The 27,027-nt window shown below is 36.9% G+C and overlaps 1 protein-coding gene across 2 annotated transcripts; it reads right to left on the minus strand.

Moving 5' to 3' along the window:
- Positions 1-994: 994 nt before the first annotated feature.
- On the minus strand, positions 995-23,727 carry LOC139148879 (aprataxin and PNK-like factor). Of its 2 annotated transcripts, none has more exons than XM_070720309.1 (11): positions 23,284-23,727; positions 19,681-19,907; positions 18,010-18,083; positions 17,023-17,150; positions 15,818-16,016; positions 14,118-14,165; positions 13,419-13,666; positions 12,815-13,122; positions 11,892-12,035; positions 5,984-6,069; positions 995-5,101 (listed from the first exon to the last, which is right to left on the minus strand). In XM_070720309.1, the coding sequence occupies exons 1-11, from the start codon at positions 23,377-23,379 to the stop codon at positions 4,866-4,868; spliced, it is 1,794 nt and encodes a 597-aa protein (XP_070576410.1). In that variant the 5' UTR covers positions 23,380-23,727; the 3' UTR covers positions 995-4,865. The 2 variants fall into 2 exon arrangements, with proteins under 2 accessions (XP_070576410.1, XP_070576409.1); XM_070720308.1 differs by having other exon boundaries at positions 17,023-17,180.
- Positions 23,728-27,027: the final 3,300 nt, after the last annotated feature.

Below are 27,027 nucleotides of genomic sequence, written 5' to 3' on the forward strand. Positions count from 1 at the left end.
ATGCATGTCCCATGCTTATGCAGTGACGTCATGAGAGATGCATTGGGTCTGTGATATTGCCATTTGCAAATGACTTGTGGGAGAGTATTTTGTAACCTGACAATTCTCCGTTTGCACATAGTGTCAATTTTCCTGTAGTTTAATTTTCAATATGGAGACTACGATGTGAATAAGATATGCTACCCGTATGTCCAATCTGTAGTCGCTTCCTACGCACTGATATATTTGATTTCCTAGCACTTTCACATTTCTCTGCTTCATTTACAGTGGGGGAGTTAAAAATTAAGCTTCAACATTATCTGTTCTATGTATTGACTGGAACTTCTCCTTGGTAAATCAAACTTTACCTTTGTAAAAACCCAAACTGAATCACAGATCTTAGACTTGATCGGTCACAGGTCACATATCATTGATGAGACACCTCTAGTTTTCCAGCCGTCTCATTTCTTTCAACTTGGTTAAAAGTGTGCGACATTTCTATTTTGCTTTCTTCATTCCATAAACCATTTTGTATTTGTGCCACACTTAGTAAATATGCCAATGTCTGTACCATCACTGTTATGCACGGTATAGTTCTGAACAGTGGAGCTATCCTACTCACTCCCTGCATGTCAGAATTACCCCTGCAGTCAAGCAGTCATGATCTGTTGCTGCCATGTCAGTAGTTGGGTCTTACGAGCTAAAAAGTAATATAAAACTGCTGCGTCATTTTCAAAAGAGATCTAAGATTGGAAAACAAAGATAGGATTTTCTTTGACTTTCACTTTGTCTTATAACTGTGCTGTCCCTTCTAGTCTACTTGAGTACTGAACATTTATAGCCACATAATAAATTAGTATAGGTTAACTTATAAACGCAACATGTTGCAATTTTGTTGTATTAATATGGCTTAACCCTTCCCCCACCAAGGTTTGGTCTAAACTCACTGTTATCTACCATGGTGAGTGTGGATCTTTTAATAGGGAATTGAGTGTCAGCAAAGGTTAAAGCAACGTTATCATCAGATTCTTCTTTCACAAGAAAGTGATTTATTTGGGCAGAAAATTGAATAGCAAATGACAGCGATCATGTACACACTTACACAAATGCCATTGGACAACGGAATGAGAAATAGCCCTTCAGGTAGAATATGTCCCTTAATACTGAAAGACTTAGACTTTCGCCTAAACTTTCTTCAACAAAGGTTTCAACCATTCTCTTACCAAATAAAGAAAAAAGATCAGGGGACAAATTTTGGTACAAGAGAAACAAAGTAACCAATATTACCCTACACTTGAAATTCAAAATGGCTGCCATTGATGTGTTAACCCAATGGGATAAGTAAATTTCACAATTTCAAAAAAGTAACCCAGTGAAAACTTAGTTGCTCCATGAGCTTCAAAATGAACCCCTACAAGTGGCATAACAACAGAGTACTGTAAAAATTTGAGTCTGAATATCTTCCCCAAAGAAGCATTCTGCCTTAAACTGTATGATCTATGAGAGTGGGTGCATATAGAGAGATTACACACACACAATACTGGCACAATATCTGTGTCAAGAATATATATTTCCACGTTACATATTCTACCATGTAGAAGCAGCTAAGTATATTAATTTTTCACTTTTAAAAAACCAACAATGTGTAAATACCATGCAACATAGTACATTTATGTGAAAACAAACATAAAATTCAGTATTGGTTCATATCAACATATGCTGTCAACCATTTGAAAGAATGCGATGTCTTAGATGTCTGCCAAGAAAATTATGGAGAAATATTATTCCGTAACCCTGTTTCTCTTATAATTTCTCACATTCTGAATGTCCATGCAAGGTTTGAACTTCATTCAGTCATTGTGCTGAGCATGTATGTTCCTGCAAGCACCATCATGGTTTTGCTTGGCCAAGCCAATGAAATGAACTGAGGAACAGGTCCATGAGACATTGGCTGAGAATTCCAGTGTCGTGATCAGATAGTCATTGTGCAAAAATTGCTGTAATTGTCAATAATTTGACGACAAAGTTAAATTAGCAAAATATGTTGTCAGATGTTGGCATACATATTAAAATAAACCATGCACTGTGTAAAATTTGTTCAAATTTTGTAATTGCTTCAAATTGTCCACTGTACCATCATCTTTGTATGTACATGGGTACAATTGAAGATGCCTATCCAATTTATATCAAATCTTGAGACTGATCCATTTTGACTTTTGCTTGCACTCTACTCCTTTCTCTATGGTGATGTCACCAGTAAAGCACAAAGCAGGCTGTAGATGGAGCCATCTCTACATCCGATTTAATTAGCTCGTAAGAACAAACACTTTTAGTTTTGCGAGTTGTCTTCTCCCTGTATCACAATAACTGACATATTGTTCTGCATTGGCAGAAAATGACTCAAAGAAATACATATTGAAGTTGTACATGCTCGTTATAAATCAATGATAATGCTGAAATATTTTGCATTATCCATAACTCTGAATGTCACTTATAACTTGCAGTTTTTAACATTTGTTGCTGTAGAAATTGTCGATAACTATGTTCTTCTTAACAAGCTAAAATGCTTGCTAGATTTCACATGTACATAAAATGATCAAGGTCTCCTAATACAAGCAAAGTTCTCCCAAAACTAAGCAAATACAATGTAGTGATTCAATTCATTAACTGAGCTGCTACAAATTTCCAACATTCACAAAGTGCAAAAGTTGCTAAAAAATATAGGAAAGTTAATACTGCTTTGAAAAAAGGTCATTTGATAGAAAGATATTTTATCATTTCACAAAAGAACAAAATATTTTAAATAATTATTGATAGAATGATTGTAAATTTTTGGCAAGGAAGGGAAAAAATTCTGAGCTGCTAACATTTCTACAAGTTTTCTTTCATTAATGGTTTTGATAAAACAGCGCCCCCAACATTACATTAAAATAATTTTAGTAGCCAGCTTGGCAATCTCATTTACCTAACTTCTGTCAATGGTCCTTGCATTCCTTTGAAATACATTGAAATACAGAGACTGTCTAATACGCTAAAGTAACTGCAACTCTTGATGACTTTGTGTTCTCTGCATTGCATTCAGTGTTTTGGTCAAAAGCTGGTTAAAATCCCAGAAATCAAGTTGTCTATGTTATGGCAGAATGCACCAGTTGGACAGATATTTAGATTCTCAAACTTGTACAATATTCTTTTGGTCTACCACTTGTTGGGGTTCATTTTGAAGCTATGGAGTAAGTAAAGTTATCACTGGCTTAGTTTTGTGAAAATCAGGAAGCAATGGTTTTAATTTCAAATATTGGTAAATATTGGGTAATTTGTTTCTCTGGTACCAAAATTTGAACGGAGACCCTGATTTTTATCCTTGATTTTGAAAGAGAAGAGTTGAAAGTTTGCTTGAGGAAAGGTTGAGCAAAAGTCTAAATCTTTCAATTTTGAGGTGTAAACTACCCTTAGATAGCATGCACCTTGAAAGTGAAAGATTTTTTCGATTTTCAATAAAACCACGACGGTGTCAATTTTTCTTACACCAAGAGCTTTAATATGAGCCCCCACAAGTTGTAGATCAGAAAAGTAAAAAAGTTAGAAAAAAGTAAAAGTCTGAGAGTCTGAATATCTGTCCCAGAGGTGCATTCTAGTTCCAGTTTCATCTCAGTTATTGTTGAGCACAGAATTTCAGTCCTTGCATCTACTTGTTCAGTGAAAAAATCATTAGGGGACGACTGCATTAACTTGCATGGTATCTGAAACCCGAGTCCTTGCCTGAGCAACTCGGGTGACAAACAGAAGACTTTTAATCCCCAAGGTGTGAATGTTCCATTGTTATGTTTATCTAATCCAGCTGGTGCTATTGTAGTGCCATTGTAGGAAAGGCAGGTCTGTGAAATTGATCCTCTAGGGAAGTAGGGTATTTCTAAGTTAATGGAGCCTTCCCGTAATGTTATCTCTGATGTTACAATTACTGCAGCTTTAAAATAAGTGATGTCTTACTTTGACCAAACCTTTGAACAGAAATATGATGTTGTATAGTTACCAAACATTGGATACTTCACTGTCAACATATGAAACAAAATGCTCAGAGATTCAACAGCAAAAAGAAAATAATTTGAAAAATAACCAGAAAATTTTGGCCGATATCACCTTGGGGCAAATTTAAGATTTGAAAGGCCTTCAAGCATAAAATTATTTCGAGGGAGATATGTACATTCACTGCATCTGGGAGACAGTTTTAATTTTATATTTTTGTTGGTAAAATTCTCTCATGGATAGTTCATGTACAAATTCTCAACATTTTGTTTTATCATGTGACCACTGCAGGAATGCACAGGGGCACTGATTCAAGCTTTGAAAGTGACACCATCATTCTCAACACTTTGATTGACTTCATAAATCAGTAGCTGTAGAATCAGGTCCAAGTGAATAAAACAAAAAAGAAAACAAAATCATCTTCAGGAAATATAATAGAGACAGGTTATCATAGCATCACGCTTGACAAATGGTGACCTTGATCTTGTAACATGTCTGTATGAAACAAAAACACCAATTCTGATAATGACCATACAAGGTTACACAGAGAATACTGACTGTGATGAAGACATCACCAAGGTCCTGGCATCAAATTCTTACAATAGGAAATGTTTTGCAGTCAATGCCCTACACGTTACAGTAATACTGGTCTAGTGTGAATTCTACATCTTTTGGAATAATTACATGTGAGATTACATCGATATAAAGTGGATTAATTGAAGAAGCAACGAATGAAAGATCAATGCCAGCTGGCTTTCCAGGAATCACCATACTCTGTGGTTTTAGTACTAAGTAAATTATCACCAAATGACTAAAAAGATTCTGAAAATTTTATCGAGTTGCTAGGCAACAAAGACTCTCTTCTACACTTTCTTCTGCATCTTCTTGTTTTTTATAAAACCTTTTGCTTCTTTCACCATGCTTCTGATTTGATCTCTCTCTTCATCGTCTGGCTCCCAGTCAGAATCATCTTGTGGTTCATACGATGATGATTCGCCATCCTCAGCAAGGCCTACGTCGTCAATGAAGCTATCATCGTAATCGTATGTGTTTGGTTGACTTTCATCATCACTGGCACCATCCAAAACACTCTTCTTTTCTGAAATTATCAGACAAAATCAGGTTATCTCCTCTGTGAAAATGAACTCAAAGAACTGACAAGCTAGTTTAAAATTGTCTTTTTCCACAAAACCTTCAGTTTTGTTTTTTTGTTTTTTTTTTTTGGGGGGGGGGGGTTGTTCAGAATCAACACTTCACCTAGATATCATATGAGTAAAATCAAGGTAATTTGTTTTTAGTGCATTTGAGTATAGTCAAGAAATATTTCTTTCCTACCAGAAAATACATCCATGCCATAATTTCTCACACACAATAAGAGTCACTGTCTATTTGTCATCCTGTTGTTTACAATACACTCAGATTGTGTGTGGAATGTCACTTGAACTGTGGTGTTCATTAAATGAGAGACAATACTACAGACTCCGTGTCTTGCCATTCAGTCAGCAAGACAGCAGGGTTGTCACTCATATATGCAATGCCGGCTCAAAAAAGGTCAGGTTTCGATTAACCAAGACTTTGGGTTGGCATTTTGGGGCAAATCTCTGCATAATTTTCTGAATTGATTCAATGAGCTAGGGAGTCTTTTATACCCACATCGGGGTTTAAACAGACAGCAGTTAAAGTTTTGGTGACCATTCAGAAATATAACCATTGCTGTAACTCTTTCATTCTCAAACCCCTGTGTATGAATCCATCCATCTCACTGAAAACAATGTGATTGTACAAATAGCCTGGTGGTTAAAGGTTAATGATACAGTTGATTTTATAAAAAATACATTTTTATAGGTAATAATATGTAATAGTATATAAACGCAATAGAATACAGATCACAAAGCAACACACAATACAAAGGTAACAATGAGTCTACATTGTCCTTGTTTTGGCAACATTGAAGTTTGAAGAGATGTATCTTTCTACATACTTATCTTTTGGGCAGCTTGTCTTTTTGGTCTGGCTGCTTCTGCCTTTGATGGATGTCTGTACTCTTTGAAATGGACTTTGTTTTTCCTGACAAGACAGTCAAAAATGATTAAAAAACAAATAAACATACAAAAGAGAGAGAAGACATAGGACAATCACTGGACAGAAAATATTAGGTATGGCTCAACAGGTACATTAAAGGCCCAGTATATAAATCTTATCACGATATTTTCATGATTTTAGACAAAAGTTTGGTCATTCTGTTGTATTAGACTGATGTGTGTTTGCTTGATATTACACTTGTACTAATAATGTATGACTAAATTTTAATGGAAAAAATCATTGACAATGACATAGTCCCCACTTGTAATAGGAGTATTAGTCTTGATGGGGCAGGAAATGTGGTCATTAAAAAGTATCACTGGATTGTATATGTTCAGATCTATGGGCACATAGGTCTATGTCGTTGTTCCCAATTTGAAACACATGAGGCATGTCTAAGTTATGGTTCTAAATCGGGAAAAAAGATCAGACCTCTAGCAGTATATATTGGCCAGCCAAGAAATACATATGCGCATTATAAATGAGGTACAAGATGTGACATCTTAAGGTCTAATATCCTATCAAAATTGGAGGGTATAGAACTTGTGGTTACTGAAATATGCATATACCGTACTCGTCCGAGTATAAGCCCCTGCTCGTGTATAAGCCCCCCTACTGATTTTAGAGGATTTTGGACAATGCATTACATCCGTGTATAAGCCCCTACCCTAGTGTAACTCAAATACAGAAAGGTTAGGAGAGTATATTTGGTCATTTAACTTGGTAAAATTAATTTTAGATAATAAAGAAACCATTAAAAGATGTTAAAACAATGGGAAACTGGAGTTCCCTTTACAGCATCGTAAGGAAAATGACACGTTTTCCCAGTACTAGCTTGATTCTTTGACCCTGCTCACCCCATAGCCTAAATAGAATAGTCTCACTCACGTCCGCCATTGTTTATTTTCATTCACGGCCACGATGTTTTCATGCTCGAAACATGTGGTTTCTTTTGTTTGAAGCAATTATCCTTTCATTTGTGAAGACTTTTCCTGGTGACTATTACAATTTTCACTGCTATGTTGTTGCTTTCACAAGATTTAGACAGTTTGATACTGGAATATTGAGTTGCCTTTCCATGGATGTAAAAAATAGATGCCTTTCCGTAGGCAATGCATGCCTGTTCACATTACTGTTGATCAGCAGCATAAGTGAAGTCTTTGTTTCAAGTTTGGGGGTTTTTTTCGACGCTGAAATTTCACCAAAATGTCACTTCTGTATTCAGAGATTGTACAATCAATTTCTTTGGATGTGTAAGTCGATTTTGAAAGCGATAGAAAGATCGAGTGGTGTTGAAAAAATCGTGCATAAAATTAGCATAAATTAAGCGTCCATGGCAGATAACATGGGGTTGCTCGAGTATAAGCCCCTCCCCTAGTTTTACCGCTGTTTAGTGTTGCCGAACCGGGGGCTTATACTCGGACGAGTACGGTATATGCATATTCAAGGTCAAAGGTCATCAAGGTCACATGACATTTTGAAAAAAAAACCATTGTATTGCTAATTAATCCATATATGCCAAAATTCAGACCTCTAGCTCTATTGGCTATATATGGGCATAATTAACGAGGTAAAGCATGTGTTGTCATGAGGTCTCCCATCCTACTAAATATAAAGGACATAGCACTTGTGGTTACTTATTTATTGACATAATCGTGTATTTTAGGTAAAAGGTTATCGAGGTCACATGATATTTTGTCAAAAAATTTCTATCCTATAGTCTATCCCTATATACTAAAAATCATACATTTACCTCTATTGGCTTGCTCAAAATTAGATATGCACATAATTAATGAGGTACAATATGTGGCGTCATAAGGTGTCCCATCATACCAAATATGAAAGGTGTAGCACTTGTGGTTACTGAGTTATGGACAAATATGTATATTTGAGGTCAAAGGTCACCGAGGTCAGGTGACATTTTGTCAAAAAAATTGTATTGCTAAGTTATCCCTATATACCAAAAATCAGACCTCTAGCTCTATTGGCTCGCTCAAAATTAGATATGTGCATAATTAATGAGGTACAATATGTGGCGTCATAAGGTGTCCCATCATACCAAATATGAAAGGTGTAGCACTTGTGGTTACTGAGTTATGGACAAATATGTATATTTGAGGTCAAAGGTCACCAAGGTCACGTGACATTTTGTCAAAGTGTCTGAGATATCTGCGTGAACGGATGGACTCATATGGATGGACTCACGGACTGACATGACCCAATCTATGAGCCCCCTGGACTTTATCTGTGGGGACTAAAAACTGTGTCACTGCATCCTTTTTGCAATATGAATACGATGAGAAACTAAATTTTTATTTTTCTTGGCCTTATACATGGGAGTCTATGGACTGCCTTATACATGGGAGTCTATGGACTGCCTTATACATGGGAGTCTATGGACTTTCTTATACATGGGAGTCTATGGACTGCCTTATACATGGGAGTCTATGGACTGCCTTATACATGGGAGTCTATGGAGGTGAAAACTAAAAAGTCCTCTAACACAGCCAAATTTGATCGCATTGTGAAACAAATCGACGTGCATCTATATGAGGTAGGGTACTATCCTTGTACCAAGTTTGAACAAAATCGCTCCAGGCGTCTCTGAGATATCTGCGTGAACGGACGGACGGACGCACGGACGGACGGACGGACGCACGGACATGACCAACCTATAAGTCCCCCCGGACGTTGTCCATGGGGACTAATAAAAAGTCATCGTTGATGACACAGTCCCCACTTGTTAATGGGTACTTTGATTACATGTCCACAGAGAGGATAGAGTCCTCTTCATTAATTAGGTCTGTAATAAAAATACTTTGATACAGATGGCGCTCAACGGCCAAGAATGAGTTCCATGGTGATGAAAACATGAAAACCAATGTAGGCAACCATCCTAAAGTTCATAAAATGAGTCAACTAGGAATTAATCGACAGGATGTTGCAAAACATTTTTGCATACAATCCTAACACTTGACAGATTATCACTGGTACCATATTTGAGACATGCCCAAGTTTTGGCTAAGGACAGGAAAAAATTGTAACAAAATGGCTGCCATGCAGCCATATTGGATCATATCATGAAACAAATTGACATACATATGTATGACATAGGTTAATGTACATGTACCAACTTTGAATAAAATCGGTTGAGATATGCCTGAGAGTATTATGGCTCTGTTCATGAAAAATCGTAACAAAATGGCCGCAAGGCAGCCATATTGGATCGTATCACATAACAAATTGACATGCATATGTATAACATTAGTCAATCTCCTTGTACCAATTTTGAATAAAATCGGTTGAAACATATCTGAGTTATGGCTCTGTACATGAAAACATCGTAATAAAATGGCTGCCTAGCGACCATATTGGATCGTATCACATAACAAAATTGACGTATATATCTATGACATAGGTCAATGTCCTTGTACCAACTTTGAATAAAATCGGTTGAAACATGTCTGAGTTATGGCTCTGTATATGAACAAATTGTAATAAAATGGCCACACAGCAGCCATATTGGATCGTATCACAAAACAAATTGACGTGCATATCTATGACATTGGTCATTGTCCTTGTACCAACTTTGAATAAAATCGGTTGAAACATATCTGAGTTATGGCTCTGTATATGAAAACATCGTAATAAAATGGCTGCCTAGCGGCCATATTGGATCGTATCACATAACAAATTGACGTATATATCTATGACATAGGTCAATGTCCTTGTACCAACTTTGAATAAAATCGGTTAAAACATGTCTGAATTATGGCTCTGTACATGAAAAAATCGTAATAAAATGGCCGCCTGGAGGCCATATTGGATCGTATCACAAACAAATTGACGTGCATATCTATGACATTGGTCAATGTCCTTGTACCAACTTTGAATAAAATCGGTTGAAACATATCTGAGTTATGGCTCTGTATATGAAAACATCGTAATAAAATGGCTGCCTAGCGGCCATATTGGATCGTATCACATAACAAATTGACGTATATATCTATGACATAGGTCAATGTCCTTGTACCAACTTTGAATAAAATCGGTTGAAACATGTCTGAGTTATGGCTCTGTATATGAAAAAATTGTAATAAAATGGCCACACAGCAGCCATATTGGATCGTATCACAAAACAAATTGACGTGCATATCTATGACATTGGTCAATGTCCTTGTACCAACTTTGAATAAAATCGGTTGAAACATGTCTGAGTTATGGCTCTGTACATGAAAACATCGTAATAAAATGGCTGCCTAGCGGCCATATTGGATCGTATCACATAACAAATTGACGTATATATCTATGACATAGGTCAATGTCCTTGTACCAACTTTGAATAAAATCGGTTGAAACATGTCTGAGTTATGGCTCTATACATGAAAAAATCGTAATAAAATGGCCGCCTGGCAGCCATATTGGATCGTATCACAAAACAAATTGACGTGCATATCTATGACATTGGTCAATGTCCTTGTACCAACGTTGAATAAAATCGGTTGAAACATGTCTGAGTTACGGCTCTGTACATGAAAAAATCGTAATAAAATGGCCGCCTGGTGGCCATATTGGATCGTATCACAAAACAAATCGACGTGCATCTGTATGACATATGTAGTAATCTTTGTACCAAGTTTGAATGAAATCGCTTCTTGCATCTCTGAGATATCTGCGTGAACGGACGGACGGACGCACACACGCACGCACGCACGCACGGACATGACCAAACCTATAAGTCCCCCCCGGACGGTGTCCGTGGGGACTAAAAAATAATATTGTGAACTTCACCCTACAATAATGCTGCCAATGTACAGCTTCATATAAAATCTGGACCTTTCAGGACTTTTCATGAAATAAACCAAATACTACATGTAGGTGTTAAACTTGTCCTGTATTCACTGACCAATACTAATAAAAGTTGAGTCTTAGGCACAGTAGTTCTTGGGGTGGGGGATGGGGGGCACTGCTAATTGGAATAGCGTTGTAGCGATTTCGGGTTTGTTACTAAATATAGCTGCACGTGCGCACGACTTTTAGACAAATATGCTGAAATTCAGACAAATATTGTCGTTGTATGCGCGGCTGTTGTTGCAGCTTTTAGTCTCAGTAATCAATTCATACGAATGAGTGTGACGCTAAATAGCCTTTCTAACACTCGCAGATTTTATTTTCGTCGTTTATGCGGAAAATGCGGACAAATGTTTATTTATGCATATTAATGAGAGAGAACGGTGACGTCATTTGCGATCAGCGCTATTGAAAACAAACCATTTCATCGTGATTCCTAGCTCAATGTGAGGAGGATATACTAACACTGACACAGCATATATTGCTAACAGATGTAATTTGGAGTCAAAGAGAGTAAAATTTGATGATATTATGAAAGAAAAAATGCACAGAGACGAAGATACTACAGCCTTTGGTGTTTAAACTTATGTATCTCTCCAAATTAGCAGGTACGCTACCATGTATTTTATTGAATGTAAAACATTCTCATATTCTGCTAATAACAATACACAGTATGCAGTCGGCTTTAAAGACAAAGTTAAAAATCTTGACTTTTAATATGTACATTTATCTGATTTACAGTAATTTTGAAAATAATGAGAAGCATACACAAAGAACAAAAAGACATTACTGCTGTGTATCATCAAAAGCAGGGAGGCATGGGCGTTTTAGTAGCAAACAAATATTGTTGCTTTGAAGTGGATATGATAAATGTGACTCATGAGTAAGCTCTTAGAACAGAAACAGAATCAGAAATATTTATTTTCCTTTTGTTAGCAAACCTATAATTTTCTTACCTGTAGCATTCTGCACCATATGAACATACTGGTTTGCTGGCACTATCACCATCCTCATCATCTTTTTCATCTTCTTCATTGTCAGCCGTTTCAAAATCTGAGTCACCAGGATGACTGCATTCTTCAAAATGCACTGGATTTTTCCTGCAAAAGACGCAGACATTTGCTTTGTAAACTTTCAGCAGCTTTATGAAGACGATGACTAAACTCTCAACAAACTTTACATAAATATCTCAGGAAAACATTTTAATCTTATAAAGAGTTGATATACCTAGGAGTTAATTGCGTCAGAATTATATAGTCATGTGTGTCATTTGCAATTATCACTGAAAATCAGGAATCGTTATTGCCCCTTGTTGTGGTGCAATATTGCCATTTAACTTAATCTCCTCCAATGAGAAATGGAGATCACAACAATATTCAGTGTGGCAGTGGAGTACCAATATCCCTTTCCTACACCAGCCAACAATCGCTATGGCTCTCTAGCTTTTCATAGTGTGAGATAACAATTTCATGAATGGTGTAGTATACAAATACACTGAAATACATCAACTGTATGGCCCACAGATGAGTCTTTTAGCTGCTCAAGCCTATGGCCCACAGATGAGTCTTTTGAGCTGCTGAAGCCTATGACCTAAAGATGAGCCTTTTAAGCTGCTAACTCCAGCCCTACCTATGTGTTAGCACATGATGTTTTTATGCCTGTATTTTTACCTGCCAACTCAATATGAAGACAGGAGTATAACACACCCTTTGAAGATATCTTACATGCATGATAAGGAGGTTTGCTTACACGCTTCAGCAACTTCAAACATGTTTATTTCAACAGCAGTGCCAGCATTTCCTACATCTACCCACATTTATTACATTTGTAAGTATTCCCATCCTTTTTCCCTTTCATCACACTGAATGGAAGTTTGTACCTGTAGCATCTATTTCCATATGGACATGGTGTCCTGGAAGATGACTTCCTCTTTGTACCTGCTGCTGCAGTCTGGCCAACATTATTCTTTTTGCTTTCCGTTCTCTCTTCCATGGCCTCTTCATCTTCACTGTCATGATCACTTTCTTGTTTTTGTTTCCGCGCTGTCCTCCCAGGGGTCCTCCTGGGAATCACCATTTCTTCATCAAAATCATCGCTGTCACTCATTTCAATGTAAACTCTTCTTGAAGCAGCTCTCGGAGGGGTTCTCTTCTGAACGAGTGGTGCTGCTGCTCCCCTAGTTGAGCTCTGAAAGTCAAGTACACCTCAGCACTAACATGCATCACACAATAATATGTGGATTGAATCAATATCAGATTTTACCTGATAGTAAATCAGGTCAAATTGGATGACTTATCTCATATGACAAGACACAAATGCTGGGGGTAGAATATCAATGATGGGGATCCAGCAAGCAACTCTGTACTGAAAGAAATTAGTGATCAATTCCTTCCTATATTAAATCTAACTTTTGTTTACAAATGTGTAGCTTGTTATGAAAATTGCAGAGCAAAAGGCTGCATTTTCAAAAAGTGAAATTCAACCTTTTTCTTTGGTGTTTTCTTTCCTCTATGTTCCATCTCCCAATCACTTCCATCATCATCGTCACTGACAACCCACTCTTCATCCGATTCCTCATCTGATTCTTTCTTCTTTCTACCTCTTCCACGTCCTCTCCCTCGTCCACGTCCCCTTGGTTTCTTAGCAACCTCAGGCTCATAGTCATCAAAGTCTTCATCATCAGATACTTTAAGTCTCCCTCGTCCTCTTCCTCTCCCCCTCCCCCTAGGCACTATGAGACAAATCACAAAAACACAGACAATGCATTATTTCTTTCAATTAATTCCTGATTCTCAATCCTCTCTCAGATATCCAACATTGTCACAGAAGACAAAGAGAGAAATGTTTTTACAGATGAACTGTGAGTAGGCATAATGTTTGGTGATTTTGATATCAACCTCTACACAGTGTTCCAACCCAAAATAATATGTAGCAACTTGGCTTTTCAGACAAAAAGTCATGGTGCTTACATTGCCATGTTATAATGAAAATTTACATCATTGAAAATAGTTTCAGTATAAGACATGAGATATGCTTTGAGATCTGCAAGTCTGTGTATATATCACAGGTATGTTAGCTATAATGCATGCACAAATGCACAAAGTATTTATCTCAAATGACATTATTGGTACTTACTGTTTCACTTCTCAAAGAATATGGTCACTATTAAACATCAAACTCACCTTCCACTGATTGCTTTTCCAAAGACTGTTGAAATGCCGCTTCAAACCCTTAAATTGGAAATATGAAATAGAAAATTGGTTACAGTGTTCTCCCTAGGATCAAGGGCAAGCATGTCGGAAATTTGCATAAAATTTACATAATTAATTTACATACATTAACATATATTTAAATACATACACACAAATAAAACAGTCACTGCAAATTGTAGTCATTTAATATGCCTTTTATTTACTTACACACTGCTGCATGAACATACATATCAGGGGAATAAACAATTAAGTTTACAGGTGGCACCATGAACTGCAATAAATTCATACATGAAAACTGAACGGTCACATCTTGCTTTCTTCCGCAGTCAACTTCAGTTGTAAAAATTCAACTCGTACTCTCATTGCATGGAGAAACATTTGCGATGAAACATTGCGTCACTTGTTTACGAAATTATACAGAGCAACGAAGCCACACAATCACAGGGTTATGTACCCCAGCGAATTTTTCAGAATTTTTGAGCACATAAAGACATTACGGTCACGGTCCCAATGAATGGAAGGACTGTTACGGTTTACCATAACAGAAAATTCAGACGTATTTGCACGAATGATCGTCACCAAAATTTATGAAACCCCTGTCGTTTAGTAACTTGCCTCCCTAGCGAACCATAAAACGAGACCTGAACTTGAAATCAGCGCGAAACGCTCAAAGCCCACACATCGACCGCCATCTTGGAAATCGCCTGACCTGTTTACGTCACATGGCACTGTAGACATCATTTCGCGACCAAAAAGTTAATCCAAATTCATATTTTTAAAAACTTTGCGCGAAATAAAAAAAAAGATGACAAGAATGCAAAAGAACGATTTCACGATTAGCCAAAAACCTTGTAAAATGACTGTGACCCCAACATCGAGAAACTAGGTCAAGTAATTGTAGCGTAATATGACGCACATGTAACGTGTGCAGTCCATGAACTCTACCGTTCGCGTTCTCCTGCTCTGATAATTTCACCGTTTGTCTCAACAACAAGAACAGAAAAACAATTAAAATACAAATGCACATTCGTAATACTGCCATGGAGATTTCATGTAGACTAACCGTCATCAGGTATAGACGCCTTATAAACTTTTTTGAGGGTCGCAATTTTGACCGATAGCTTTGACCACCAGCATTTTCACGGGTCGACGTCACTGTAATCCCCCACGTAACTTGATAAACGGCTATTGACACGGCGCTCGATCAACATGATCAAAGTCGCGGCCACCGATGTGCCGCTCGGCCGGTGTTTTTCAACACCTATGTACGTGTCAATTGGTTAATGTAAACTCGTCAATCGACACGAAAAAGTCTATTCAGGACTAAAAACGATGTTGATAAGGCTAGTTTTGGCAGATGTCATATGCCATTGAAATACACTGAGCTGTCAAGTGTGGCTGTCAATCAAGGGTGTCGGGAAAAATCTGAAGCGTCACGGTGATCAAGGCAAGCGTCACGGAGACGTGATGCTTGAAGGGCCTAGGGAGAACACTGACGGTTATTCTTATATTATGCAGCAAGGTCTGAAAATCATTCTCTAAATTAAAGCAAAATCATAGGTTACTCTGTGGGATGAAATTCTGTATTCTGTTAATTCAGAATTCTTATTTGGAACACCTAATATGATAAAATACGGGAAAAGTCATGTGGTAGATCAAAAATCACCTACCTGTTGTCTCCTTTGTAATGGTGGTTTCTTTTCGCTTTGTCTTTTCATTGACAGAAGCAGCAACAGGTCTGGGTTCAAAGGTAGATGTACTCTCCGTGGTTTTTGGCTTGGCGTTCATAATCCATGCCGGTAGTTTCCGTTTCCTGTCAACTGGTAGGGCTATTTCTTTATTTCCCCTTGTCACAGTCTCAACGTTTCCCTATCATTGAAAAAATACTTCATTAATTACATTTACATACACCATAGACAGTAGAGGAGGCCCCTGTACTATTTATGCATCCCTGTACTATTTATGCACCAACCCTGATGGACCAGTTGTGAGTTTTGGTATTTCTGTGTGATTCTCGGTCTATTGCCTAAGCAGCTAATTTAGGTAAAATACATAGAGATAACTTCTATACTAATCAACACTTTGATATGGATTTAAAACAGGTCTATGATGTTTAACTGTACCTTTCCTAAGGCTTGGAGGAAAAACAAAACGTTTGGCTTGAATCGGGTGGTAACATAATAGCTGTATGAGGGATGTGGTGTTGCCATATGCATAATGTACCAACATAGGGTGTAGATGGAAAACACCTGTCTTGCACTTTTGTTATGGGCTGGTAATTGGGTTTAATGGCAACATTCTATTGTTATGTAAATTAGCTAAGGTCAGGTCAGGTCTGTTGAGTTCTAAAATTCAACCAATCATTATTCCAGGTTTAGTGTTTCTTTCTTTTAGTTCCAAATACTGGACAAAACAATAATGACTGTGACAGTAATGACATATAAATTTGTGACTATACAATTCTCAAAGGGTTGTTGACTTATCATCAGTAAAAAAGAGTGTCTATGTTGACTGTAATACAAATATGTTTGTACATGTATAATGAAACTTCATCTGCATGTCCCCATGCAAAAACCAAAGTTTACCAACACATTGTAAGAAAGTTTCAGGTTTCAAGACCTGTAACACTTTAGAAAACTGTAAAAATGCAAGTGGAATTTGTTCTCTTTGTGTGGTACATAGGATTCCTAATTTTATAGGGTGTGTTCAAAATGAGAAGAATGATGACCTTTATTTACATTTATATTTGCATGTTACCTGTACACAAAATCATTTTCTTACATTCCAGTGAAGAGAGTGTTACATAGATTATTAATTATAATGCTCCTTTTGAGACTACAAAGAATATTCACCAACAATTTCAATGAAACACTACCTTTTCAGCTGTTGATCCAGAAGTTGAAGGTTTGGCTTCATCCTGTTTGGAATCATCATCATCATCATCATCATCTTCATGTGGTTCTCTTTTAGGCTCTGTCTTGTTTGCTGACTTCCCCTTTGAATCTGTATCAGTTAAATTTGTCACTTTCATCTCTGTGTGATGGAAACATGGCACCAGATTTGGCCATTCATTGTGATCAAAGTGTTGTAGTGATTCTATGACAGCAATACTTTGTATTGATTAAACATATCATTACCTTTCTTTGCCTGTTGTTTAAAGCTCCATTAGCTGTATCGTTTTGCGTGTTTTTGATAGGATGGTTTGAAATCTAATGTATTTTTTTAAAAGTGCTTAACAATGCATGACCACAGAAAGTTTTTGAAACATTTATAATGAATGCACAACTTAGATTTTAACTTTTAACGACTACAAATAAAACATTTTCAAAATGCAACTCAAATATGGCTGTTGCAAATAAACATATAAGTGCCTTAATTTAATTGACCAAAGCCATTACAAAGCCACTTTCAAAGACAATATGGCTTTAACCTATAAATCCAAAACATCTCTCAGAAGATTTGATGGTATTTTTTGGTAAGTAAAAAGCAAAAAGAGACATTTATGAGGTTTAAAAATCTACATTGTCATTGGCGCATTTTTTATGTTGCCACTTTTTAGCTAAAACAATATCATTTAGGCTTTTGCCAAGTGTCACATTATTAATGTTCAAATTAATATCTGATGATTGAGTAAACAAAACTATAAATGGCAGTAATTGCAGTTACTTGATTTTAATGAGTGAATAAACAATAGTTTGCAGAGTACATACACAATATCGTAGATGTGCTGTGAATAATGTGATAGAGTCAGTCAACTTGATTCAAATTCATTTGTCACACACTGCAAAAACAGTATGAATGATGTTATTTACTTTAAAGGTCAGAATTTTTACAAAAGAAAGACAGTTTATAGCTGGCTAACCTTCTGACTTGTTATTCGTTTCTTTAGCATTTTCTGATTTGTTTGTGTCTTCATCTGAAGCTAGCTTTGATGATCTAGGAAGAAAGAAAATGAGCAGGCAATTACAGATAGGTATGACTGTATGGGATTGCAATATGACTCACTCTGTCATGTGACACAGTGGCTTATAGCTCCTTTGTTTTCAAAGGATGTCTGTGATGGCAAATGACGTGAATGTGTCTCAGGGACAGATATTTGGAGTCCTGTTTTTACAATGTTTTTCTGATCTACCACTTGTGGGGGGCTCATTTTGAAGCGCTGAAAGTCAATAAATTTTCACTGTCTAGTTTTAATCAACATTGGAAATTTCACTTGTTTCCTACAGAATTGACATGAGACCATTTTTGAATTCTTTGACATCAATCATGTGATGTAGACATGTGACACACGACAATGTTGTTACGAAGTGACAGGCAAAGCAACATCGTTGTCTGCACAGCGCAGCCTGTGTGGTATGTGCACGTTGCCCATCAGCTAGAAATTTGAATAAGTATCTGACTGGATATAACATCGTTTGATAGAAAAGAATTTAGAAAATTTGAAATATCAGATTTGTTTGTACATATACGACACTTTGATTTTCTGGCACAAAAATTTGCACAGTGATCCCTGATTTCTATTCTTCATTTTGAAAGAGAATGGTTGAAGAAAGAGCATAAATCTTTCATTGTTGAGGAATGTACTACCATAACTGAACAATCATGGCAACAAATGTAGCAATATATTAAAAATATATCATTAGGCTATTTTCTTGATGTAAAGGCACGCCAGCCTGTGTTGATATTATGATGTAGGATACCAGTAGTACAAGTATTAAGACAAACTGCCAGGAAAGAATCTTTTCAGGATCCTTCACAGCAGATTTAGAATTAATGGATAAGACATTAAAGATGAAAGAAGTCACGCTACACGTGATGTGGTGGTGAAAGAGACACTCAAATAATGAATTTGAAGTTGGGATATAAACTTAAGGTATATATGAACTAACACAGTCATACATTTGTGAAAACCTGAAACTTCTTACTAACAGAAAATCTATTGATACTAAGATAGATTTTACACGTGTGGCTTGACTAGACAGCACCTTCTTTTCAGCCATGTGCCTTCAGTTCCTGTCCAGAAATACAGGGGAGGAAGGGGAGATGAAGACTGTCAGTTCCCGTACAGTCTGCAGAGGAAGGGGTAGGGAGGATGGGAGATGCTGAGTTACCACACACAAGTGACTGTATGTTTCTATGGAGTTTCGACTTTTATGTCATATGCTGTCCATGATATTTGGAAAAGTATCTGTATTATGGTAGAATTGAAATAAAGCAAGGATTCTCAGTAAGCATCGCACTATCAACAAGACCATACAACATACGGTACATCTTACATGTATTTATGTTTTCCATAAGTACAAACGTATAAGCATGAATGTTAATATCATAGAGTCTTTGAAAAAGAGTTGGTGCTGTCTGTGTTATGTAAAAGGATTGCATATATCAAACTCATTTCTGACAGGGACCATTTCTTGTTTGTCTTGTATATTTTTTATCACTAATGTAAATACAAAGGCTGTGATTTTTCTGTCTTCTGTCACAACTGTGGTGACCACTTGCCAAGTCTCTGAATTCTTGTACAAATACTTACTTTATTATCTTTCCATGCAGAACAACTTCAAAGACGTGATCATCCGGAGTCAGAGAAAACCTGTCACCACTTTTCAGCTCTTTCCATTCATCTTTCGGTAACGGCCTCAATTTCTCCTTTCCTAACTCCTGATAAAATGTTGGATTGATGTGAGTGGCCAGCAGTTTGACTTTGCCGGAGTCAACATCTAGGATACCGTGCTGTCTTGACACCCTCTTGTCAGTAATCTGTTCAATAGAAAAGTTTAATACAGATCAATAACAAATCAATCACCAGGCATTAAGGTGACACACATTAAGTATAGAGTTCCCAGAGCTACATTTCTTTAAAAAATTGTTGACAAGAATATGAAATGGATTGTCATTTTCATTGATATGAAATGGAACAGGCACAAGCTCTCAGTTAGAGAAAAATCCCTTTTTGACATTTCATGCCAGAATTTCGATTAATGTTATGATATTTTAGCAATAAACCGACACAGTGATGGTATATCACTCGGTTTACAAGTTCACTTCATATACGCTATCACTTGTACATATATGTTATGAACTGGTCAAAATCTTGTGGTATACCATCAATGGGTGTGGTTTATTTTATTGCTCAATTACATCATACCAGTATATTGATTGTGCAAATGCAGCGATCTGATAGGTTGAGACGCGAAAAGACTCGTGGTATATTGGCAATATACCACGGCTTGCATACGCGCGAGCTCTCACCTTGAGCAAAAATCTGTTTTTGTTGTTCCTTGCCAGAATTTCAATCTACTGTTATGATATAATAGCAATAAATCACACCCAGCAACGGTATACCACTCGATTTTGACCAGTTCACGACATATATGCACTCGCTATCGCTTGTGCATATATGTCGTGAACTGGTCAAAATATTGTGGTATACCGTAGCTGGATGTGCTTTATCCTTAATTATATCATACCAGTATATTGATTGTGCAAATGCAGTGAGCTGATTGGTCGAGAATAGAAATAACGTGCTATATTAACGATATACCACAGTTGGAACACGCATGAGCTCTCAGCTTCAGAAAAGTTCTTTTTTGGACGTTCCACACCAGAATTTCAATGACATAGTGGTAATAAACCACAGCGATTGACAGGCATGCCTCTCAGTTTTGACCACTTCATGACATATATGCACTTGCTATTGCTTGTGCATACTGTATATGACATGAACTTGTCAAAAATCTTGTGGTATACCATCGCTGAGTATGGTTTGTTTAGACATAATCTTGTTGCTGCAGGATGGGAAATAGGCCAGCAAAAACAGTTTGATTGAGGTACGACTTGCTACATGTAATATGCAAATTAGCCATCCATCTTTACTTATGAACCATCGAGAGCACAGTGACTACCATACAATTTGCTCACAAATTCTTCCAAGTCTACCCATTTAATTGCCTTGGACTAAATTACAGCAATATTTTCAATTTTGAAAGTTAATATGACACTATTTTAGTTTAAATTTCCATCTATTTCAAAAACTGGCAATATTACCAAGAAAATGGAGGATTAAAAAATCCAAGAGGAGGATATTCAATGCCCTGTGTTCTGGTGAGTGACAACATATTACTGAGAGGATTTCAATCTCTATAAACACCATATGCACCATGTTCTGCATATTTTGCATGCATTCAGATTAATTGGCCTGCCCCGTGTACAGACACCACGATTTTGGGCAAACAGATCATGCAATCAAAAAACTATCAACTATCATGACCGTTACACACTCATTAAGGAGGTCAGTCCCTGAAACAACCACACATACATAGCATTTAATAATCCTGATCCCTTGTTTTTGTCCCTACCAGCTTAATTAAAGACAAGTGATTTTATGAACACAAAACTTAAGTGAAAATCAATAAAAAATGTTAATTCAAATGATTCACATCAGTGCACAACAACAAACATACACATCAAACACAAAAGCAATTTCATCCTTGTTCATAACTTGTAACCACAGATGAAAAAACAAAAAACTTTTTAAATATACAAACCCCATCTATACAACGTAACTCTGCAAGACACTCAAGGATGAAAATTCAAAATATTTTGTTGTCCATACATTTACAGATAATTTTAACAAGAAAGAAAGATCACAAGGGGATGAATGCATTGGGAACAATATTGTGAATTATAATATGCTTAGCTTGAATCCAATCTGATTGGCTGGAGCCAGGGTTTATATTCTCAAAAAGAAGATCTGTATGCTTCGAACATTTTTGAGCTCAAGCATATTTCGAACTCCAACTTGAGAGCTCAACACGCCATAATGTCAATCAAATGTACGGCTTGAAATTGATTTTGATTGTTTTTTAGTCTGGAGCAGCTTGATGAACCCACAAATGCAGAGTTTGTATAAGCAGCCATGGCGATGTAACAACAACACAAGTTTTTAAAGTTTTTTTGAGCGTTTTTTCAAGTAAAATTCTTCAAGTTTGATGTGTATTTGCGATATCGATGCGTTGCGTTACCGTATTGTATGGAATAAACTGTGCACACGCGTGCGTTCTGAAATGTTCTTTTTAGAGTTTGTGTTCAGGCTGGGCGCCTGAACCCTTGTTCCAACTTTGGTCCTAAATAATGACATTAGCATATTATAATGAGGTTATAAACAGTGCGCTTGGGTATTTGGTTGTGGATATAAGACCTCTGAGGTGCAATCACCAAGCAAAGCGAGGTGATTATTTCCCGCCAAATATGCTAATTTTCACCCCAGAGAGGTTTTATATCCACCAAATACCTGAGCGCACTGTTTATAACCTCTAAAAAAATATTTTAAATGTAAATCGAGTCAAAGAAAAAAATAATTCTGGTATCTGCATTTCAAGGGTAGACTACCTGTATTTGTGAAATTACACTTTCTTTAGCCCCTACAGAACAATTCTGAAACATATAATTCACCAGTTTTGCAACCTAACCACTACAATAAAATGGATATGACCTATGACCTTTTTGAAGAACAATTGTAAACAAAAAGTTAACTTGGGGGGTTTACTGACCACCAAAGCACCCGTACAGGTGTTTCAGAATACAAGCTCAACAGAATCAAAATATGTGAGACAAAAACCAAATAAACTGCCATAACTGATTTTTATCATTAAATTTTAACAGAATGAAAGTGCTCACTCAGCATGTCAACTGTAACTTTATCCTCAAGTTGACCTGTAAAATATATTTGTAAATGTGGTGAACTAACGTGGATATTGTAATGGAGATTTGTAATTATTTGTGTAATTACTTGTGAATAACATTTGCATAATCTAACCCAATTTAACCAAACGACTTAATTTTTGTTGCATTTAAATTATCTCCATCTCAATAACATTAAATTGAAAGCACTGTACACATGTAATATTAAAATTGTTATTATCATGTTGCAGACTCGAAAACATGCTTTTCCGACCCAATTTCGCATTGCTTCATATTTAATGCTATCTCCATTTGTAACTCAGTCCACACAATAGCTTACATGCCAAATATGCGCCACTGACTGCGACTCTGTGAATTTTGAAGATTGTGCGAGCCAACGGTTAGTCTCCAGGTACCACTGCCTTTAGGGCACTTTGGAACTTAAAATACTTACCCCGAGGAATGACCCTCTTCCGATGATAGTTTTCCCAAGCGGGAGAGGAATGTTACTCCCCGATCCCGAGCAGGGTTTGAGTTCAACTCCCGACATTTATGTTTAATTTCGCAGACAACAGTATAGTATCACAACGCGCCTGCAACAGCCAGGTACGTTGTGTATATGATTGTGAGGCGGGGTAACAAAAGCGATTCAACACCGCCACTGTTGTGTTGTGTTGCAGGCTTCCCCAGTCAATGCCGAACTCGTCTGGGATTTCCTGACGGTCAAGAGCGGCCAACCAGTCAATGTAGCATGTCTCTGGAGGACTAACGTCTCTCAATGAAGCCCGGAAAATGTGCACGGAGATCTAGGGAATGCCTAAAACGTTCGTCGATATTTCTGGATTCGTAGTCAATGCAATACCCACGCGTTCGCCATACTACACGGGGGACCCGCTCACCATCCAAATTATGTCTACCGCTATATTGGACAAATGTGCGAGTTATTCAGTGCAGGCAATTGAACAGTAACGTAAAAGCATTGGTCACTGCACAGGCAGGACAGTAGAATATCACGACTGGGTTTAAACATGGAGGTAGGTTGAAATAACGCGTTCCTTTTGTCTCTTTTCTTTTCTTTTCTTTTTTATTTTCTCTTTGTAAAATTTGAGGCTCACAGTCTCTCCCGACTGTTCTTTTATTGGGAAATTTAAATTGCTGAATCTTAGACGAAACATCATGGATTTTGTACATCCATGGTTGAAATAACTTGAAGCAATCGACTGTTGCGCGATATAATTGGATATATACTGAGTAATGTAATTGCCCTGTATGAGTGAGGTAAATGTGGATCGTTACTTTTTTGCTACAATTTTAAAGGAAAATCATTGCATATGTAAGACTTGAAAGGAAAAAATATTCGGAAACAGAAAACGTTCGACAACATCTGTTGACAGAACCACAGTCGTTTGGTGGGCTATTCAGCTCTGGGACTATTCGCCCCATAGACGAGTGTACAGAAGCGAGAGGTGTTTCTCGCTTCTGTACACTCGTCTATGGGGCGAATAGTCCCAGAGCTGAATAGCCCACCAAACGACTGTGACAGAACCGTGTTGATCTTCCGTGGTTGCCATGTGCCTATCAAGGGTTCAACCCCCGGGATAGACTGCTCAGCTTATTTCCGGTTTCTGTTCACCTCTGAGGTCATATATCGTCTCCAGCTCCAGCTCAGTGGGCGCGGGCGTGTGACAAAGATCTGAACATTGTCTCGGTGCACCAGGCTTTTTGGTAAGAGGTTGCAGTGTTGACAGAATATAATAGAAAGTGGTTAGTATGCGTATGTAATTATGGCAGCTATGTATGAAAACAAAAGTGAACATAAATTTTAAACGGTCTTGATGAAGATGGCGGAACGTTAGAGGGCGCGTGAGCATGGCTTACGTACGGGTCATTATGCTTAGGGAGCTTTCGTTTTTTTGCCGGGGGGGAGGTTGGTGGGTTAAGTTGGTGGAACTTAAGCTACAAATGAAATGCAAAAGGCGACCTCCTCCAAATTAAATTTCTCAAATATGACCCCCTTCAACTTATCAATTGTAAAATGTGACACCCCAATTATTCATTTGAGATTCATTAACCCTTTGCACCCTAGGTCCAGGGGTTGAGTTGACATTTGGAAGTACTATGGTGCCCAGTCTAATTAAAATCTGCTGTAGTGATGGGTCGGTCTTTGACGCTGTCGTTTTAAGGACTTTTTTGCGGTTTTCAGTCTAACACATAAACATTAAAAACTGCATGCTGAGCAAACATTTAATCAGCCAGGAATGGAAGTTTACAAAAAAAGTACAAAAAGCACGATTAGAAGCAGGGGGAAAGCTTAAGTGTGCGCATGCGTGTAAGGGCATCCTCGTACGCGGATGTCATTTCAAAGATGAACGTGCTTCTTGAGATACTTGTTTTGTACCTTTAGAAGCACAATCAGTAAATATCAGTAAATATAGGAAAATTGCATGTTAAACTCATTTTTAATGCTGTCAGTTTCTATTAAGGTAAACGTAGAATGCCTACATTTTCTACATAACAACATCTCTCCCCCTCCCTCTATGACATGCTTCTTGAGTGATATATTTTGTATCTTTAGAAGCACTCAATCAGAAAATATGGGAATATTGCATGCCAAACTCATTTTTAATGCTGTCAATTTATATTAAGGTAAACGTAAAATGCCTACTTTTAAACATAACAATGTCTCTCACTCTCTCCACACCATCCCCCACCCCCTTATCTAATTATGATGTGCTTCTTGAGATATATACTTTTTGTCCTTAGAAGCACTCAATCAGAAAGTATAGCAAAATTGCATTGTTTTTGAAAATTATTTAATTTCTTTGTCGTGAAAGTTTGAATGCCTAGTGTGGATCACTAACATGTAATGCTTCTTGAGATACATATTTTTACTCTTAGAAGCACACCGAAAAAAGATAGGAAAATCGCATCAATTACACCCTATTATGTTAAATTCAGTCATTCTATAATAGTTAAATATAGAATGCCTAAGTGTGGATCACAGTTTAAACAAAAAACTTTTTCCTCCCCTCTGTTATGGCTCTTGCTTCTTGAGATACATATTTGTACCATTAGAATCACAATGAGAAAAATTAGGAAATTGCATGTTAAAACTAATTTTTAAGCAATCATGCCATTTGTGTTCAGTTAAAATTAATATGCATATTTCAGGTCACAGTTTAAACCAAAATTCCTCCCCTGTGTGGTGTCTTGTGCTTGTTGAGATATATATTTTGTACTCTAAAAAGCACAATGAGAAAAAAATATGAAATTTGAATATTAAAACCAATTCTGTTGACAATATGTCTTTTCCTGCTTAGTTAAATTTAAAATGTCTAAAGTGTGTGTCACTTTTTAAACATAAATATCTCACCTAGCTACCCTCTATGAATACATGTGCTTCTTGAGATAAATATTTTGCACTCTAAGAAGCACAATGAGACAAATATACAGAACATTGAAGAATGTTAAAACAAGTTTTATAGACAAAATGATGTCTTGTGCTTCTTGAGATATATATTTTGTACACTGTTTAGTTAAATTTAGAATGCCTATATATATATATATATATATATATATATATATATATATATATATATATATATATATATATATATATATATATATATATATATACTTCTTGTTTAGTTCAAGATCAGCTGGAGTAGAGTGCTCAATACTAGAGTAGAGCTAAATACACAACTGAGTTGATCAGGATAATCTAAAATATTACATTTCCACTACAAATTTGTTTCGATCACAGCCACCCGATGAGTGTAGGCGGCTCTGCAGCCTATACGAAACAAATTTGTAGTGGAAATGTAATATTTTAGATTATCCTGATCAACTCAGTTGTGTGTATATATTGTTATGTAGGTCTTTCCCCCACACTCATCATGACCTGAGTTCAATTAGTCTAGAACATTCTCAAGGTCACTGCCCTTGATGACCTCACAACCTTGAATTCAATTAGTCATGTTTGGAATGTTCTGGAAAGTTGATTAGTTGTGTAAGGGAGATAATTTTAGAACAGTAATTAGCATGTCAATAAAAGTTCTAGATTGTTCTTATATGCCTTTATAAAAGGGACGTGCTCAGCTTCCAGTCAGACTTTTGGGATCGTGTCTCTTGTGGTTACTAAACTCCGCAGTAGTCATTCTCAAGACTTTTCAAGACCTTCACTGCCAACGCTGGATTT

This window comes from Ptychodera flava, chromosome 14, assembly GCF_041260155.1.
Source record: "Ptychodera flava strain L36383 chromosome 14, AS_Pfla_20210202, whole genome shotgun sequence".
Classification (NCBI taxonomy): Eukaryota; Metazoa; Hemichordata; class Enteropneusta; family Ptychoderidae; genus Ptychodera; species Ptychodera flava.

Bases quoted from the DNA above. Each gene is read 5' to 3' on its own strand.
- LOC139148879 (XM_070720308.1), bottom strand. From the start codon at position 23,379: ATGTCGGGAGTTGAACTCAAACCCTGCTCGGGATCGGGGAGTAACATT. The intron at 16,017-17,022 runs GTAGTGTTTCAT...TTTCAATGATAG, and splicing joins CTGGATCAACAGCTGAAAAG to GGAAACGTTGAGACTGTGAC. The intron at 13,667-14,117 runs GTGAGTTTGATG...TTTGTCTCATAG, and splicing joins GGAAAAGCAATCAGTGGAAG to TGCCTAGGGGGAGGGGGAGA.